Consider the following 19,640-nt stretch of genomic DNA (forward strand, 5'->3'; position numbering starts at 1 on the left):
TCTGAAAATAACAGGTGATTTTACCTCCTTCTCAGAGTGATAATGAGAATGAGGTGAAATAATGTGCATAAAGCATCTATTACACTTCCAGGTATATGAAGGGCCTTGGTAATTGTTGGCCCTCTTTTTTCCACTTGCCTTCAGTAGTAGAGACTGTCTCCCTCTGACTGTTCAGTGCAAAGGCATCATCATCACTGAAGAGACAACAGTGTCCCTACCCTACTTTGTTATATTGTCATGATTAGATACAGAGAGTATTACTCTGTTTATGGTCTGTAGTTATTCTGTATATGTTTCATCTTCTCTACTCAACAGATTCTATGTTCTTGGGGATTAGGACTATATGTTGCCTTCTGTTCGAATTCCTGTGCGACCTTCTCATGGTGCTATCCATAGACTATCCCATTAATTAATGCCCACAGAATGAATCAGACAGCCCATGTCCATAGTATTAGAGATAGTAACTATAGAAATAATAATGGAAACTAACATTTGTTAAGAACTTTGCGTCAGATACTATCTTAAGGGCTTACATGCATCATGTGCTTCAAGCCCCACAACCGTCCTTTGAAACCCCTCCATTTTCTGCCCTTGTTTTACAGAAAAGGCAGCTGAATTTTAGCTGTACTCAGGAAGAGTGAATGTCCTCTGCAGCTGTAAGAGCAAAGTTCTGGAGGCAGGCTGCCCATGGTCTAAATCCCTGCTCCATCTTGTACCAGCTGGGATTCAGAACACCTCAATATTCAAATGCATGATCATCTGTAATCATTAGTGCAGGTCTCATGGGATTATTGTGAGCTTGGTATGAAATAATATGTGAAAAATGCAAAAAGCAATTAGCACAACGCCAGGTGCTTAGAATTATTCAGACAATGTTAGCTCTGTTTAGTTGTTGGTTTGTTAAGTTACTTATCCTGGCCTTACAGTAAGTAAGTGGCAAAGGAGGGATTTGAACTCAGGCTGTCCTTTTCAGTGTCCCAGTGTCGTAACTCATAAACTCTAAGTTATGTTGCTGCATATCTCCCATTTCAAGTAATGTGTTAAGGTGGGAACTGGAAATTCATGTGTCTATGTAAAGAAAGTCAAAAGTCAAGGTGGCTGCAGAGACAGAAAAAGAATGTGACAGGCACTGTATAATGTCTCACTCTTTTAAAAAGATATTTACAAGCTCCAATATTTGTGCTAACACATTCTCTAAAAGCATTTGTATAGCTAGTGCCAATCCAAGGGAAGAAGTGCAAGCAGAGGATGATCCACATTTTGGAATGCCTAAAACTTTCTTCCTTTGGGGGTGCAGGGACCCAAGGGGCCTCATTAAGGAAAAACCCTCATTAATAAAAATAAATAAATATCTTACTTGAGTAAATTATACCAAAGTGTATTACCATGTGAACATATTGTTAGGGTCCTCCTCAGAGCCCTGAAAGGGCCCCTAAGCTAAACTTCATGCACTTCATGGCGACTCCTCCTATGGCACAAAAGTGACCAAAACTCTGAATGCACGAAAGCAAGCCTGGCCTGCACTCCTGTTTTCCTTCACAAAGAACATTTTTTAATTTCTTTGTCTCAGTACCTCTATTTGGAACATTAGTAATAAGCTATATGGACCTCTAGCTCACAGGAAATTCCGGCAGATAACAGACTTCCCAGAATAGATATATTAAGTTATAAAAAAATAAAAAATGAGCCAGACGGTATAGGTTTTTCATACCTACTGGCAGGTGGTACAGAACTAAATGTTGGAGCATTTTTATAAGCAAGATTAAATTGACTCATGACAGCTGGTCACTAAAATACAGGAAGTGCAGATCTGGTTGAAAGCGAGAACACACTGGCGTTCGTAAAGTTTGCATCACAGATTAGAGCTCACTTTTTTTTTTTTTTTTGAAGTCTGTCTTAGTGACACCCTTATTTGGCAATGTCTGCCATTTGTCACTTGCACACAAGTAAATCTTCAAGGAACATGCAGGTCAATTAGTTCTATCTGCAATGCCTAGGCATGAATTCTGTGGGTGTAAACAGAATCGGTGAATAGACTTGGCTCTCGAGAACATCAGACATGTGACTGCTAGCAGAGTCTTTTAGGTCTCCATTTGTCCAGTCCTCCCCCACCTAAAGCAACAGGATATATAGACATGGGAGCTGGATGACCATGAGAATGGATAATGAATATGTCAGAGAAGAGTGAGATGTCACAGAAGTCGGCCCTCTACCCATCATGAGGCCGGAGGTCACAGCACGAGGAATTGACAGCAATCTCCCAGCGTTGTGAAATCTTTTTTTTTTTTCCCGATTGGAGGAAGAGCCACTCTGGCAAGGGCTCTAAATAACAGGTTTTCGCCTCTGATTGGAATGGGGCTGATGAGGATAAACTGAGCTGTGGAAAATGAACAGGAGTCATCTCCAAACACAGGCAGTGTCCTCTACGTGCACTGTTCTTGCACAGAACTCATACCCTCTACTTGCACTGTTCAGCCCCAGCATAGCAATTGTTACAGTGACTAAGCAAAGACAACCCAAAACTTCACCAGATGTGAAGTTACAGTTTTAGCCAACATTCAAGCAATGCCCCTCCTCCAACTTCAGCTGGACCAGGGTGGCCATTCTCGCATGAGACATTGAAGCTAAAAGAGGCACATTTCAGAATAATTATGCTATGCAAATACTTTGTTTTTTCTCTCCCCTGAGCTGTCTTCTTTTCCTAGGTCTTTCAAACATTGTTTACAAAGCTCTTGTTTTGGGTTTCAGTCATCTGATAAATCCCCTGGAGTTTAAATGAAATTAAACAGGGTTTATGATATCTCACAAATTTCATAGAGTCTCCTTTCTCCAATGTAATATTAGTTATGAAAACCAACAATGAGGGCATGTGGCAGTTTTCAAGACATATCATGGAGTGTTTACTTTAGTACAATGTCTATTGATTTTTCATTAATTAATCCATTGTCAATTTAGACATAGTAGAACACGCGTATGACATTCCTGCTTTCAGGAAGCTTACTTGTTTATTATCATTTGTCTTAATCATCTAAGTTTTCAAGCACTTATTATGTCCAAGAACAGCAATACACACTAGGGATGTTACAATAAATAAAGCAGACATGACTGATGCCTCCCAGGAACTTATCCTCTAGTGAGGATGACAGAATAAGCAATTAAAATACAGCCTACAGTCTACAGTAAGGATAGTATGGGCTTTATTATGCAACTAGCCTTGCCTTATGTTATAGGAGCACACAGAAAAGGCATCCTGGTGGACCATAGAAACATTCAGATAGTTAATCAGCAGATATTTTTTGAATACCAAAAAGGAGCCAGCCACTGACATACAGTTTAATATATGAAGGGAAGAATTATCCTGATCAAAGAGGTAGGAACAGGAGAGTAGAATGCTGTAGGCAGAAGAAACAGCTTATAAGAGTACCTGAAGGCAAAGTTTGAAGAACTAAGTGAAAAGTTACAAGTGGTACAAATGAAGCTGGAAAAGGGGCAAGAGATTCATTGCAAAAAGAACTTACAAGCCATGTTACAGAGCTTGGACTCTATCCTGAAAATAATGGGAAATTTTACAATGGTTCTGTTCCAGAAGTGACCCAAAATATATTGGTGTAAAAAAAAATTTTGACTATTGTGTTATGATTGGATAGAGAGGAGCATGCCTGGAGCACAAAATTCTGTTTAGAGGTTGTTGTAATAAACCAGATCAAAGATGATGATCACAGCTAAGAAAGTGATTGTTGCTAGAACTGTAAGGATTTGAAAGAGAATCAAGGAAGAGTGCATTAGTCCATTTGCACTGCTACAAAGGAATACCTAAGACTTGGTAATTTATAAAGAAAAGAGGTTTATTTTGGCTCACAGTTCTGTGGCCTGTGTACAAGAAGCATGATGCCTGCATCTGCTCAGTTTCTGGTGAGGGCCTCAGGAAGCTTCCGCTCATGGTGGAAGGCAAAGAGGAAGCAGGCATATCACATGGCAAGAGCAGGAACAAGAATGGGGGCAGAAGTGCCACACTCTTTTAAACCACCAGATCTTGCAAGAACTCATGGCATGAGAACTCATTCGTTACCACAATGAGGGCACCAAGCCTTCATGAGAGATCTGTCCCCATGACTCCAACACCTCCCACCAGGTCCCTCTCTTAACACTGGAGATCACATTTCAACATGAGATTTGGAAGGGACAAAATATCTAAACCATAGCAAAGAGGAATCTCAGGGCTTGGTGAGAGACTCAGTAATGCCAGATTACATGTGGTAGGAAAAGGAGAGGGATGCATCATTCTTGACTAACTGGGTGGAAGATGGTACAATTTACTAAGACAGAAAGCACAGAAGGAAGAACAGGTGAGGTGGGAAGTCAAAGAGTTTAGTTTGGGGACATATTGAGTTAGATTTGTCCAGGAGGCATTTTGATGAATAAGTCTGAAGCCTGGGAGAGATCTGAGATGGAGATACAGAGGCCAGACTTACCAGCATTTTGATTAGATATTCTTCACGTGGTGTAACAGAGGGAGGAGGCTCTATTGACCCCTGTGGGTAACAGATAATCTCCAAATCTCCTTAAATGTTTTCACACTTTGAGATTCCTTTAAATATGTTTATTTGGGGTCAGGGAGATGATGTGAATTTGCTTTAAAAGGTTTGTAACATAAAGGAAGTTAAGAAGTGCAGACAAAAATCGAAGGGACGACTAGATAAGAGTGCACAGAGAGAGTGTGCTGGCTGTGCTGGGCCAGAACACAGAGAACAGCATGTGTAGCCAACAGGCAGAAGAGGTTCCTGAAAATGAGCTTGGGTATCCAGAGGGGAGAGTGTCAGGGGAAAGGGAATGGTCCAGATTCCCAGCCCCTGAGGAAACAAATAAGGCATGGAAAAGTATCCATTGGATTTTCAACAAGGAGTTCGTGGGTGATTTGGCAAGGGAGGCTGTAATCATTTGGAAAGACTGAGTTAGTGGGAGATAAGAGAATGGAGGTGACAAGTATAGGAAACTCAAGAAGGGAGGGGAGAGGGCTTAGGAGGTAGCTGGAGAAGATGACCAGACACACACACCCTAAGGTGGGAGAGAATTGTGCAATGAGTGAGAAAATTTGTAAGTACGAAAAGCCTTTAGTAACAACCAATCCAAGCACACGGACACATGTAAGGAAATCAGAAGAGTAGAGCTCAGGGTATGTACAGTGGTCAGGATGGATTTCAGATAAGGGTTATGAATTGAGTTGAGCCTTGAATGATAAATAAGCTTTTGGACAGTTGAGAATGAGCCATTAATTGGAAGAAATCTGAGAAAAAATAAGACTAAACATTCATCTATTCTCCTTTTACCTCCTTTTATTATTCAAAGAATATCTTCTCAGCTAATATAATGTCCTGAGAATGGAAATTGCCTGTAACTCAGAGTGACTACAAGTATGAAAGTATTAACAGTTACAAGATATATAATCCAATTTACAATTACTCCCTGCATTCTCGGTCTTCACGCATGAAACCAGCATATTCTTTGGGATCACATTGTTCAATTTCCTCATTTGGAATTTTTAACACCAGATATGGTGGTAAATCAGTATAAGCCAGTGCTTCTATCACTCAGGTTTTAAACATCCTCCGTATATATAAACACACCCATAAATAAAGGTGTTAATGTTGGAAGGAGAAAGATTCTTTAATAAGCAACCTAGCACAAGTAATTCCCTGCATATAGGAGATTGTTATAGGACCTAGCTCATAATTAAACATTGCCTATTTAACTGAATTATTTTTTATCTTACCTTTTTAAAGAATATACAAATGTTCATTTTCAAAGGTGACATTTATGTGTCTAAGTGGAACAAGCTTATTATAATTCGTAAGTACTCAGAGAACAGATTGTAGCAAGAAGTATTAAACATTGTAATAGACCCCTGAGGAAGCTGTAGCTTGGTCTTCCCAGACAGGTTTGCGTAGATGGTGGTTGCTTTAGGACTACACCTTTTAGTTAAAAGAGAGCCCAATAGCATTCAGTAATAGTCTTAACCATTCCGTTTTTTTCCTTGTCATAAGTATGGGTCAGTATTCCAAACAGATTATGAATGCACTAAAGAAAAACTTGGCCATTGCTATACAGACATTAGATAAGCCAACATGGTTGTTAAGGAGTCTCATTTTCCTACCTAAGAAAGAGAATTCTGTTCTTTTTCCCAGTTCATGGCATTTGGCCCAAGAGAGAAAAAAAAAAATACCATAATATTTTTTGGTCTTTATGAAACTTGATTTTCTATATTTTTGTTCTAGTTCCTGGAAGAGGCCAGATTTCTCTCTCTGTCTCTCTCTCTCTCTCTCTCTCTCTTTCTCTCTCTCTCTCTCTCTCTCACACACACACACACACACAGTCTCTCTCTCTCTCTCTCTCTCTCACACACACACACACACACACACACACAGTCTCTCTCTCTCTCTCTGGTTCTGATTCTGGCCTATCTTGGTTCTCTACCCGTCCCAGCCTGGGTGCCCAGGTTCTCTGCTATGTGTGGACCATCTCTTCTCACATACATTATTCTGACCTCTGGTTGTGGCCATTCTGTCAACATAGGTTTTACCTTTCCAGAGGATATGGTTCGTGCTCAGTGTGATACAGTTTATATTCTACTGCCTCAACAAATACCAGGTTAGCCATTGCAATTTTATAGTCAGATACCTCGAGCATTGAGATGCATTTTTGTGGAAATTGCATATTCCATTGTTGCCTCTCATATATCATGGCTTTATTCATAGGCAGCAAAGGCCAGGCCTTGGCTAATGACTTCAAGACACTGCCACATGAAGCGTTCTTTTTTTTCTCCTTTAGGATTCTAGGCATCTTTTATTAGAGTCATTTGGACTGTTTCTGAGAGGGCTTTGTGATTCCCCGATTTGTTGTGAGTGGGATGTCTGAGGATTACTGTCTCACCTCCCTTCGGGTCTGTTAGCGGCCTTGGTGGAAAATCTCTTCTGATCTGAGGAAATGTCATTTTAGAGTGCAGAATGAGAACACTTGATTATAATTTCTTGGGTTTCTAAGAATAAGTCTGAATAGCAAATTATTTTAATGGTTATCTTCCTTTGTAAACAAATAAGAATTGTCTTAACTATTTAAAGAAAAAAGATAACATTGTTTTTTAAACTCAAAGGAAGCCCAGATGAAATTGTCATGGATTTGTTAATATCACAAAAAGACCTTTTCCTAAATGATAGTATTTTGGAACCTGGGAACCCCCTTGATTTTGGAGCACAGTTACCTTGCAGGAGCTTAGGCCCCCACTGACCTGACTGCTACTCGGCTTTCTCAACGTGCAGTATTAAGAACAGACTGCACTGTAACAACCCTGCCCCCTGCAAACAGCTCTTTTTGGGACCATTCTGAGGGCTGGGCCTGCAAATCTATCTCTTACTAAATGCCTCTGTGTATCACTCAAGCACGGCATGGTTTGAGAGGCACAACCCTCGGAGACAGATCAGGAAAGCCTCGGTGGTCACCGAGACCAACTTATCTGACAATGAACTCTTTGTCTCTCCTCTGCCCAGGTGCAAGTGTAATCTCCATGCCACTGTGTGTGTGTATGACAACAGCAAACTGACATGTGAATGTGAGCACAACACTACAGGTCCAGACTGTGGGAAATGCAAGAAGAATTATCAGGGCCGACCTTGGAGTCCAGGCTCCTATCTCCCCATCCCCAAAGGCACTGCAAATACCTGTGAGTAACTTTGCTTGATAACAGCATATTCTGTGCACAATGAGGTGATAGTTCCTCTCCATTTTGCTTACAATTGTGATTTTATTCCTCTTACCAGTTGTCTCATTCTTCTTTAAAGTGCAGTGAAAGTTTTAGTACCTATCTTACCTCCCGTGGACATCTTTTAGCACTCTGATCATCTCTAAAATTCAGTCATCTAACATTCACATCAAATGTGTTGGGAAATGATACTTGACATCACAAAAGGAATTTTTTTTCTAAGTGGATGAGACAGGGGTGATTTTTTCCTCCCCCAAATTAATTTCCTATTAAAATATCAAAGGCCTTGAAAAGTCAACCCTAACTTAATTTTAGCCATAAACAATTTACAGAAGTTATTTGAATGTCTATAGCCCCATTTCCCCTACTCAGTATCCTGAGAGATGCTTTGTCCAGAAGATTTTTTTCCCACTACAGTTTTAGGGAGGCCCTAACTTTGTCTTGTGAAAAGCTTGGCTGTTTCCAAACTCCAGCAATTGAAACATACCTGCTTTGGATCCTGTGTATAGAGGCCCCTCTTTGTATAAAGAGGATGACTGTAGGCCTGTGGGGACCACATTAAGAAAAAATATTTCTGTACACATGTGAAAGAGTGCAAGCATTATCTGTGTTTATAGAAACCACGTGTGTGCCCCCACTGAAATCCCTGATTCCCCATAGGACAACAGGTTCTGACATGCTCACAGAGAAATATGATTATTTGCTGAATAATTTGCCCAGTTCCATGGATGGACCAATTAACTACCTACAACAGCCCAAGGTTTGCCCTCTTTAAAAAGTAGAGAAAGGGGGAGATTAGAATGTCCCCATTCAGTGCGAACTAACAGAAGCAGCAGGACAGTGAGCACGGGAGAATCAGAACTTGAGAAGCCACTGGTTCCATAGAAGGGTAAGAATGTTATCAGGCACTTCAAAGCAGCAGCTGTGAGAAACCAAACCTAAGAACTCATATCACAGGAACCAGGACCTTATCAAGTTAAACGTAAGAGTAATGGACCAAGTAACAAGCCATGAAGTATGGGGGCATGAAATTATGATAAAATTTCTATGAAACAGAAAGAAATCCTTCAAAAGGTTTTAAAAAAATCCTTCTTTGTAAGGGTATTCAGTTGCTTTCATTGTTAAAGAAAAAAACTGACTTCTTGCTCCTAAAATTAATACATTAATACTCTGTTGAGCAGAAATGTTGATGTTTAAAGGTGATTTTATTAATGGAAACTCTGTGGCCTTTCCTCAATTGTTGAGGGCCATAGACTCATGAATTTGGAAGGGATGTTGCAAAGTTATTTGTTGCAGTACCCTGTGGTTGGCTACCTAAGAACTCCTATGACCACAGTTGTCAAATTTAGTTTAAAGCTTTCCTAAAGTGAAAATGACTCAGATTTCCTTTTTAATGTCTGCTCCTTCTTTAGTGGGAAAGGCTGGAAGAGAGTGAAGTTCACAAACACTTCCTGGGATTCTGGCTCGTCCTCAGGGCAGGTCAACTTGCCAAGGCCACTGGAGAGGCAGCAAGGGAAGGCTGCTGCTGAAGGCATCAGCTTCTAACATGATCTTGTTCTTCTACCCATAAGTGTACTTCCAAGTTTTGATTTCAAGACATTGTCACTGGAAAGGCTTTCTTGTTTCATCCAAGCTTTCTCATTGAAACTGATTTCTTGTTGTAATCATCATGGAAATGACTTATATACCCCAAATCCTTTGCATATTGAAGATCACCAAGTCACTTTCTGACCGAAGGAATGAAACTTGTTTCAGTTTTCCTTGTACGTCCAATTATCCACCTACCCCTTAGTTTTACTGGTTTTCTCTAGACTTTTTGGATGTTTTCCTCATTGATGTTAAAATAGACAGGTGATGGATGGACCCAGTGTCCAAAGGGGTTAAATTCAATATTCCAGTCATCAGTATGGCAGAAATTAGATGCAGGATTTTAGAAACTTTCTGCAGATCTGCAGTGGTCCAGTCTTGCAATGGGAATAACCCCTTTGACTAAATCTCTGACACCTCAGACTGTGCTTTAAAGCATCTGAGGATGGAAGTAAGCAATTTAGTAGTTTAGTGCGCAGACTCCAGGGTGGAATCCCAGTTTCTCCATTTACTAGCTATGTGACCTTGAAAAAGTAAGCTAACCTCTCCAACACTGTTTCCCATCTCTAATGTGAGGATAATAACAGTTATTACCTCATGTGGATTTTTAGACGGTTGACTAAGCTAACACATGTAATGTGTTTAGCCTAACGCCTGTCACAAAATAAGCATTCAAAAAATAATTGATTTTTAGTTTTTTTCATAAGACAGTCTTGTCCATTGTTGGACAGTTTTAACTGGTATAAGAGTTATTTCTTATCGAACCTTTTTTTTTTTCTTTTTAAGTAGTAAAAGAAGTATATTGACCCTGGCTTTATTTCTTCCCCAGGTTAAACATTATCAACTTCAATTCTTATGTGCTAATGTTTTCATGTCCTTTAGCTGGTTGCCTGCTCTGGAAGTCCTCTAATTCATTAGTGTGGTACTCCCAGTCAAGCACAGGACCTTCAGCAGTTTTGTGATTCTCACTTCATATTGGCTTTTTCTTACACATATACATACAGGTACACACACACACACACACACACTCACATGACTCTAGTGGGTACATTACAAGTCAGTTATCTGTGAGGGATACTTAGGATATATCACTACCTAACATAAGAACACAAAAGTTACAACTTCCGGTCCCTCAAAATCAACTCTTCAGGGACCTAGAAATGCCACTCATCCTGGATAATCTCTAGATTTAGCAGAATCTCAAGCAACCAGGATACTTTTCAAATAGGATGATCAGTTTCTGCTCACCTTCACAAGTTTTAACAAAACAACTAGGAGGTCTTCATTAAATCAGGGAATGACAAGATTCTCCCCCAAGACACTCAGCCCACCACTCAGGGATACCCTAGATGGGACCTTGCTGAGAGTCATTTGGCTTTGGAGGTCCTATATTCTAGAGCAGTTCAAGACCACTGTTGTATGAAACATGCAGAGCTAAGCAGAAGTGTGCAGAAGGCCAACACTCTAAAATATAGTCACCCCGGTCTGTAAGACACACCACATTTCCCTATGCTTTTCATGACAATAAACTTAACAGAGGCAGAAAAACTTTTGTGATATTTTTATTCATCATGCTTTTATTCAAGACCAGTGTGTTTTCTTGGACTTTTAATGCCATGCACATGTATATCAAAATCTTTTCTTTCTTTTTCTACAAAGCTTATGTTTTATAGAAAAGACATTTTTCTTCTCCTTATTGATCTTCATTTCTTTTTGATAGAATTCTATTTTGGATGTCCTTTGAATTTTATTTCTGTCTTCCAAGTAATAGCAGTTCTGTCCAACTTCGTGCTTAATTATGATTCTCTTGATTCCCCATTGTCCAGCTCATGAATAAAAGTATTAAATAACTCTTTAAACTCTGATCCATATGGAATAACACGTGTTTTTCTATATATAGATACTAAAAACTTAATAATCACTATGTAGGAATCATAACTTCAGCAAAGATAATATCATACCTATACCTCTCCTTCTCTGGCTATATTCTATGACCCATAAAAGCACTCCATGGCCAGATAAGTCTGAAAAATGCTGTACACTATACTGACTATTCATATTACATTACTATAATAGAAACATTTGAAAAGTTCTACAATAAAGCAACCTGTTTTACCCAATGTTTCCCAAACTTATTTGCTTCATGGACCATTCAATAACGTTCTGTAAAACACTCTTATGGGGAAATGCTGAGCTAAACAGTTCCTTGCAGCCTAGCCATAGAAATGTCATGGAGATAGACAGAAAACTGAGCTAGTTCAGCTGTATTCAATCTTTTATTTTTCTCTTACCCACATGGTATAATATTCTTCAAAGAATGAAAATCAAATTGGTCTGACTTTGACATTATTTGTTCATAAATCTAACTTGAATTGTTACGCAATATCTAGGAGTCCTCTGAGTGATGAAAAGTAATTTGATGATTGTTCTATTATTTTCTCTGGTATCAAGTTTGCATTGACCAATTTATATCTTCCCAGGTGCACACATGTATGTGTCTTTATCCAGACAATTTCCTAAGTGCTTTATATACATTAGTCCATTCTAAACTCAAAATAGTCTTACAAGACAAATACTACTATTTTAATTTTAAACACATGGAATATTGTGATTTCAGAGGAAAAATATCTTGCTTAAGGTTTACACAGCTAGAAAGGGTTAAAGGGAGGATTTGAATCCAGGTAGATCTTGACCCTGAGGACTGCACATTGCACTCTACTGCTGACCAAGTTAAATTTGAGTGACTTTCTCTGTTCTCCAGTGGGATTTAGGCTCCATTTCAATGCCTGTTTGAACAAATCAGTTTTCTCTAAACCTGCTCTCTTCCTTCATCTCTGCTTATTTTTCTGCCTTCAAAGACTCCCCTTCTATTAGGCTTTTAAATCTCCATATTCCCTATCCCTGCCTGTTCTCAGTCTACAATTTTTTCTTGACATTCTAGCCTATTATTGTGATTTTAGATCTTAGTATTATTGATTTAGTAGTAATCAACCAATTCTAACTTCAATCTTTCTAATAAATTCAGAAAAAATTTTCAGCTGTCAGTAAAGATCTCAAAGTCAGTATGCTAGATACTAAATTCATTTCTTTCCCCTAAAGCATTTTTCTCTTCACTTTGTATTGAAGTTCTGCTCATTTTTCAAGACTGCTCCTTGATGCCTCATTGAAGCCTACCTAGACTCTCGTATGCAAAACCAATGACTTCTGTCTCTCTCTCAAATATTGATAATGTGTGTAGATTTACAACTGATCGACTATCTTTAACCAAAATTATTATAATAATGATAGCTACCATTTATTAAGTTTACTACAGGCTTTTATACTTCATAAAGTACTTTATGTTTTTTATTGGTTTAAATCCCCACAACATCCCCATGGGATATGTACTATTATTATCCTCATTTTACAGATAAGGAAATGCAGACACAGAAAGGTTAAGTTGTTCCAAAGTCCCATAGCTAATGTATGACATAGCAAGATTTAAACTTAGGTCTGTCTCATTATAGGAATTCAAATTTGAGAAATTTAATAATAGGTCCATGTTTTATTCTTGGTCTTCATCAACGTTTGTGGATTTTTTTTTTTTTTTTTTTTTTTGAGATGGAGTTTTGCTCTTGTTGCCCAGGTTGGAGTGCAATGGCTTGATCTTGGCTCACCACAACCTCCGCCTCCCGGGTTCAAGCAATTCTCCCACCTCAGCCTTCCAAGTAGCTGGGATTACAGTTGCCCACCACCACACCCAACTAATTTTTTGTATTTTTAGTAGAGACAGGGTTTCACCATGTTGGTCAGGCTGCTCTTGAACTCCTGGCCTCAGGTGATCCACCCACCTCAGCCTCCCAAAGTGCTGGGATTATAGGTGTGAGTCACCATGCCCGGCCCATTTGTGGAATTATTTTTGTGAGTGGATAAGTAAACCTAATAGCCCTGTAATGTGCACTGGCTTCCCACTGATCTTGTATATCCTGGAATATGTGGCCTTCACAGGTCACCAGCTCCAACACAAGAGCCTTTAATCTCCTACAGGAGGGACCATCTGAGTTCTTGGAGGAACTTTAATGGGAAAAAGTCTCACTGGTGCTCATGGCCAATCAAACCATCTAGACAGTACATTGGATGGTGGGTTTTCACAGGCCTCCCCGAGGGTTATTCACTGCCTGGGTGGCTTGACTACTAGCCTTTCAGGCTCAGAACCCTAATTTTGTCCGCGCAGTAAGAGAGATTCTTCCTCATATGCATATGACCAAGCTGTAGGCCCAGTACTGAAAACCAGAATACCAAGTTATTCAGGTACAACCACTGGTCTATGGTCTGTGGTCCCTCATCTGACCAGATATGATTTGGAATTCAACATCTTTAGGATTTTTACAAAGGTAATACAGTGCACATACATTACAACAATACCCACAGCAGAATATTGGGCAACACTATTTAATCAAACATTTTAATATTTCTACAGCAAACATGATTATTCTCAGCAACTGGGATGAGGTAAGACCATAAATAATACCCTCACATCAGTTCCAGTACAGTTTTGCCACCAAGTTAGTTCAGATCACATTAGGTCATATCGCAGGTGCATTTTGAAAAAATTTTTAATTTGCATAGTTTTTTTTTTTTTTTTAATTTGAGGGCTGAATAATGAAGATCAGGGCCTGAAATAAATGTAAAGACAGTATAGAATGGTGGTTATGGACCTGAATTCTGGTACCTGGACTCTGGGCTCGTTTCCTTCCCAACAGACTGAGATGATCTTGGGCAAGTTATTTAGCTTCTATGTGTTTGAGTTTACTCCATCTGTAAAAATCAGCCTGATTATTGACGTCATAGGATGGTCATAAAAATAAATGAATTAGTACATGTAAGGCATTTAGACAGTACCATCCACATAGTAAGCAGCAATGCAATTACCTGCTATGGTCATTATATTTTCCCTGAGACCCAGCACATAAGCAGCAGATTCTCCCCTTGGAGACAGCAGCTATATGGGGGGATATATTGTGGCCAGCTGCCTGTCTGTTCATCCACAGTATGAAATAACTGTCATGGTATTCAGAATATTCAAGTCCTTATGGCCAGTGTATTCTCGTTCGTGTAATTAAGCCTACGTGCAAAGCCAGATAATAATCAGGAGGTTGCTTGATGAGCATGGGCTCAGGAAATTTAAATGACTTGAATGTTAATAACATCAGGCTGGAACATTCTGACCCATCCATCCTGCTACAGGGTCAACCTTCTTCATGCCAACAGGACACTGAAAGTCTGAAAGTTTGCAGGTTACCACTCTCACTCTTGAGACCATGCTAGGATGGTACTGTCACCATATGTGTCAGGATGCTCCCCATTAGCTAGTTCTTCCACTCTTCAGATATGCTAACATGGTAAGTCAGGTTAATGTCACCTCTGTTGAGTCTGCCACACACACTCAGGCCCCAAGTTCTGCTACTGCTGTAAGATGACTGTAGCCATTTCTGCTGGGATCATTTATACGATCATTTCACAGCATACTTCTTTGAGGGCGATCTTATTTCCCTCACTTTCAAGTTCCTGGGAGACAACTCACTGCATCTCCTATCAACAGCAGTTTATACTAGGGGCCAGGACTGGAAGAACATTGGAAGTAATTCCTCTGGAATACAAATGAATCTGCAGAATGTGTTCTTACTCATTATCTGCCTTTTCTTCAACTTGAAGAAGTTTTTTTGGAGTTAGAGTTCCTGACGGCCGCAGTCTGGCTATAAGAAGATCTAGTTACCTACTTGATGGGTTTTTCAAACCATCTATCACAACAGTGGTAATTTTTCCTCTCAATTTGAGGCTTGCCAAATCCTTATCTCTTCTGCTTCCTTCCTGATGAAAAGCTACTGCATCTTCCATTGATTCTCAAAAGGAGTTATGGCTTTGAGCACTGTATTAATCGGCTTCTGAAGAGGAGGGTATTTATTTTTTAGATCTTCATCATTTTGACTTCCTTAGGCATAACAGTCTACCCTTAAGCTATTTACTTGGTTGCGGGAGTAGTAAAATTATTTTAAAAGAAGAAAACATCACATTATTATATTGTGTAATTCTACTAGGTTCTCATCCCCCTAATTGCAGCAGAGTATCTTTAAAACAAACATTAAAATAAATGTGGGAGAAAGAAGGGCTGATTGAGGAAAGAATAATTCCAAGTACCTGCAAGACAAGTGCTTTCTCATTTTTTCAGCATATGGTAGCATAATGGCCCTTTGGCTTACTCAACATGTATGTATTTCTGTAGTTGAAGTGACATTTCTATTCTAGAAGAAGCATTATTATTAAAAGAATACCAACTGCAGAAACTTCTGTTAAAACTCATGCACCGGGGCCGAGCATGGTGGCTCACACCGGTAATACCAGCACTTTGGGAGGCTGAAACAGGTGGATCACCTGAGGTCAGGAGCTTGAGACCAGCCTGGCCAATACAGCAAAACCCCATCTCTACTAAATACAAAAATTAGCCGGACATGTTGGCATGTGCCTGTAATCCTAGCTACTTGGGAGGCTGAGGCAAGAGAATCGCTTGAACCCGGGAGGCAGAGGTTGCAGTGAGCCACTGCTCTCCAGCCTGGGTGACAAAACAAGACTCAAAGAATAAGTCTCAAAAAAAAAAAAAAAAAACTCATGCACACCTGTGCTTCATTTCCTCAGCCCAGATTTAACAATGTCTCACACAGGGACTAGAGATTACATGCTCCGATGTTGACTATAAAGGGATGGACTTGGACAAGGCACTTGAATCTCTTTATGCCTCTTCTATAAAATCATCAAAGGGCTGAATAAGATGATGTCATAAATCCCTTTCAGCTTTCATTTTTTTATCACTCTTTCTGAATTAACTTATCTAGTATCTTTCCTTCCTTCCATTCTTTCTAATTTACCTGTCATCTCTTTATCTTTCCCAAGTATTTCTGAGGTTGTTCCAGAGGTGAATTTAAGCTAATGAAGCTTAAACTTCAGGATCCCTCACTGAACTCCTTCTTAATTTGTGTATATATATATATATATATATATATATATATATATATATAATTTTATATTTTAATGTTATGTTCTGTTTCTTAAAGAGAGATTACAGAATTGCACACATTTTAGGTCTTGCAAAGTCTGCACTTGCCCCTGGGTGTGTTAGGGAAAAAGACAAATACAAATAAGAGTATCAAAAAATGGAATTTAAACAGAAGATCCGAGAAAAAGAATAGAAAGAAAATAGGCCAAACATTAAATGCTAAATAGTTTCCCCAGCTGAGCATCAAACTGAGCTCTGAGCTTCATGGAGGGCGAAGTGGCAAAAGGAATTTGTACATTGCCTAACTCTTGTTATAAGAATGGAGGATGGGTTCAAAGACAATATGTATTATTAATATTAATAATTAATATCCGTTAATCCTGAAGTCTGAGAAATCTCAGTGGGACACTTTATAGGGGATAAAATCACCCTTTGACCAAAAAGTGATGTTTTCACAATGATAAAAACTTTCATGGAAATAAGTAATACATTTTTGATCCAACATACACTGAGCAACTTTTATGTCATCAGACATTGTCCCAGGCAGATACAACAGGTACAGAAGGGAACAAGACGGGGAACTTGTACCCTCAGATCTGTCAGGCAAACACATTAAAAAATGCAAAAACAAGTTGATAAATTGATCATGGAGGCCTGTACAAAATGCTATGGGATCACAAAGGAGAGAGTAGCTAATTCACATCAGGGATGTGGAGGAGGAAGGAAAGAAATAACTTCTGAGCTCAGTTTCAAAGGTAATAATATTCTTTACACGGTAATTGTCACTTCACAGAGAATGGTAAAAACTGCCAACGGGTGCCTAGACAGTTTTCCTAAGCACAATCTGACTCTCATTCATGTGGCTTGTAGACATAGTCACTGTTTCTTGTAAGATGGAATTGCGTTCATTGATTCATTCCTCACAAACCCCAAAGACACCCCACCTTTCATGAAATAAATTGTTGCAGTTCATTTCTAGCCCTTTCTGTCTTATTTCCTTGAGTGTTTGAGGAATTTCTCCTGGCTTACCTGTAGCCTTTTTAGTGGATTTATGAGTTTATTCAATTCTTTAGTTATCTGTAGAGAACCACAAACAAGGTATTTGGACATTAAAATACGAAGCATTAGAAAAAAAAATGATATTTTAAAATATAGTAGTGGACATCCCTTGGTGTTCAGATATTTTCAACTTCAAAGGTCTTTATTCAAATGAGCAATTTAAAAATCTTTTCTAAGCAATTCCCATTTTATAGCAGAGGAATAGAAAAAATGACTCATCTGGCAGCACCTCAAAAAATTGTAAGCCACAAAATGAGGAACAGCCTGAATTTTAAGCATCCAATGTTAGGTAAGAGAAAACATCTTCATGAGAAAAACAGAATCTCCTAATACCCTCACTTGGTGAGGTTTGGAAACTTGGAACAAACATTGCTCCCCTGCACTGGTATCCCCAAAGGAATGCAAAAATTTCTGCATCTTTCTAAAGTATTCAGCTGCAGCAAATACTGCATCAAACAGTCTTGCGGGTTTGTTCTCCATTGTATCGTGCCAAACACCCCGAGATCTCTGCCTTGCCTAATGCTTGGCCTTCTAGCACCATGTAAGTTTGTAAACACATGAAAAGTCTCCTCTTGCCATCCCAACTTCCATTCTCTTTGATGGATTACAACAGGCAAGCAGTGCCTTGCAATGGAGCAGGATTTTCAATCATGGGGAAATTTGGAACTTCTGCAATTGATACTAAAATTATGATGCTGCCATCATATCTCACTCAACAGAGGATTTGCAAAAGAAAAAAATAATAAAGATTCAGTACCGAGTCACTGTCACACTGCAGCGAAGGTAGTCTACTGAAGTGTCAGGTCGGGAATTCAGCAGTCCTTTGCAGAAATCACACTCAGCTTGAGATTCATAGGGTAGAGTTAAAACACGGACATGGAAATTTGGATTTCCAGTTTTGGTTGATCAGTAATTAAGCTGAAGCACTACAAATTCTGAGCATTTAAAATCAAGATATTTTTATGTTTCTAATAACTAAAATTAAGACTTTATTCTTTCCAGGGTTTAAAAAAAAATCAGAGTAAGTCTTAATTTCTTATTCTCTCCTACCCACTAAAAAATAGGAAAATAGTTTTTGGTTTTAAAGAATACAAAGCTAGACATCTCTGAGCAAGCTAAAATGATTAGTTAAAATAAAACAAAGGCTGTTGTTCAAAGAAAAATACTAAGATAGAACCTTAATGATTTTTACAGTCATCACCTGTTACTATACTGCAATGATGTGAAGAACAGTCTGAACAACTCATTAACAGCTATCGCTTATTGGCCGCATACCATGTGTCAGACAGTTTTATGGATTATCTCATTTGATCCTCATGGCAGTACTATGCAGTAAATCTTATTAGCCCTTTTTCAGATGAGGAAACAGTGCAGAGAAGTTAGCAGACTTGCCTAAAATCACCCAGCAAGAGTAGTAAAGCAGAATTCTCACTGAGTTCTGATTTCCATCGCATGCTGTCACCGACAGAGCTACCCAATTAATGGTGAAGATGTAAATCTCTGGCTTTTAATTAACAGCATCTATCATAATGCTGCTTGGTGAATGAGCTATAACAATAGTAGTGACCATAGCAAAGATGGACCTAGTACATACTACCTGTCAAGCAATACTCTGAGTGCTTTACGTCTATCAGTTTATATAACTCTTGCAGCAACCCAAGAGGTAAAAACTGAGCTACCGAGGGTATAAACAACTTGCCCCACGGTCATGTGGTCAGTGAAAATTTAGGAGTTGGAGTCAAGCATCAGACTCAGAGAGCCTGGCTTCTGAGCCCAGACTATTGGTCACAGCACTATATTGCTGGGTTAGATACAGACTAAATTCATGTCCACATTTATACCAAGTCCAGCCATATTCTGAAATGGCTTCCCTACCTTAGCACAACTTGTGAATTAAAGTGAAAGCTGAAAAATCGATGAAGTCCGTGATCAATATGCACAACCTAATGTATTCTTGAATTATTCTGCTCAATCAAGTTTCTATTACAGAGTTTAATCCACATATCTGACAAGTAAAAGAATAAAAATGATGGTTATATGAAATTAATCAAATAAAATGCCAAATGATTTTCAACAGCTAACACATGCATCTCATAACATATTTTAAAAGATCTATTGCATATGTGAATATATTTGCAGAGGTCCACAGAGTGTATATTTGGTACTCTGTGCCCATAACTTAAGCCTGGTTTAATATCTGGTTTGAACCAC

At 38.9% G+C, this 19,640-nt stretch overlaps 1 protein-coding gene across 11 annotated transcripts in view; it reads left to right on the forward strand.

Moving 5' to 3' along the window:
* NTNG1 (netrin G1) overlaps positions 1–19,640 on the forward strand; it is a 354,788-nt gene that overhangs the window by 255,279 nt on the left and 79,869 nt on the right. For all 11 annotated transcript variants that reach the window (XM_030937004.1, XM_030937002.1, XM_030937010.1 and 8 more), the window contains exon 4: positions 7,542–7,714. In XM_030937004.1, coding sequence (XP_030792864.1) covers positions 7,542–7,714 — 173 coding nt within the window. The remainder of the gene's footprint in view (positions 1–7,541; positions 7,715–19,640) is intronic.

This window comes from Rhinopithecus roxellana, chromosome 8 (genome assembly GCF_007565055.1).
Source record: "Rhinopithecus roxellana isolate Shanxi Qingling chromosome 8, ASM756505v1, whole genome shotgun sequence".
Lineage (NCBI taxonomy): Eukaryota > Metazoa > Chordata > Mammalia > Primates > Cercopithecidae > Rhinopithecus > Rhinopithecus roxellana.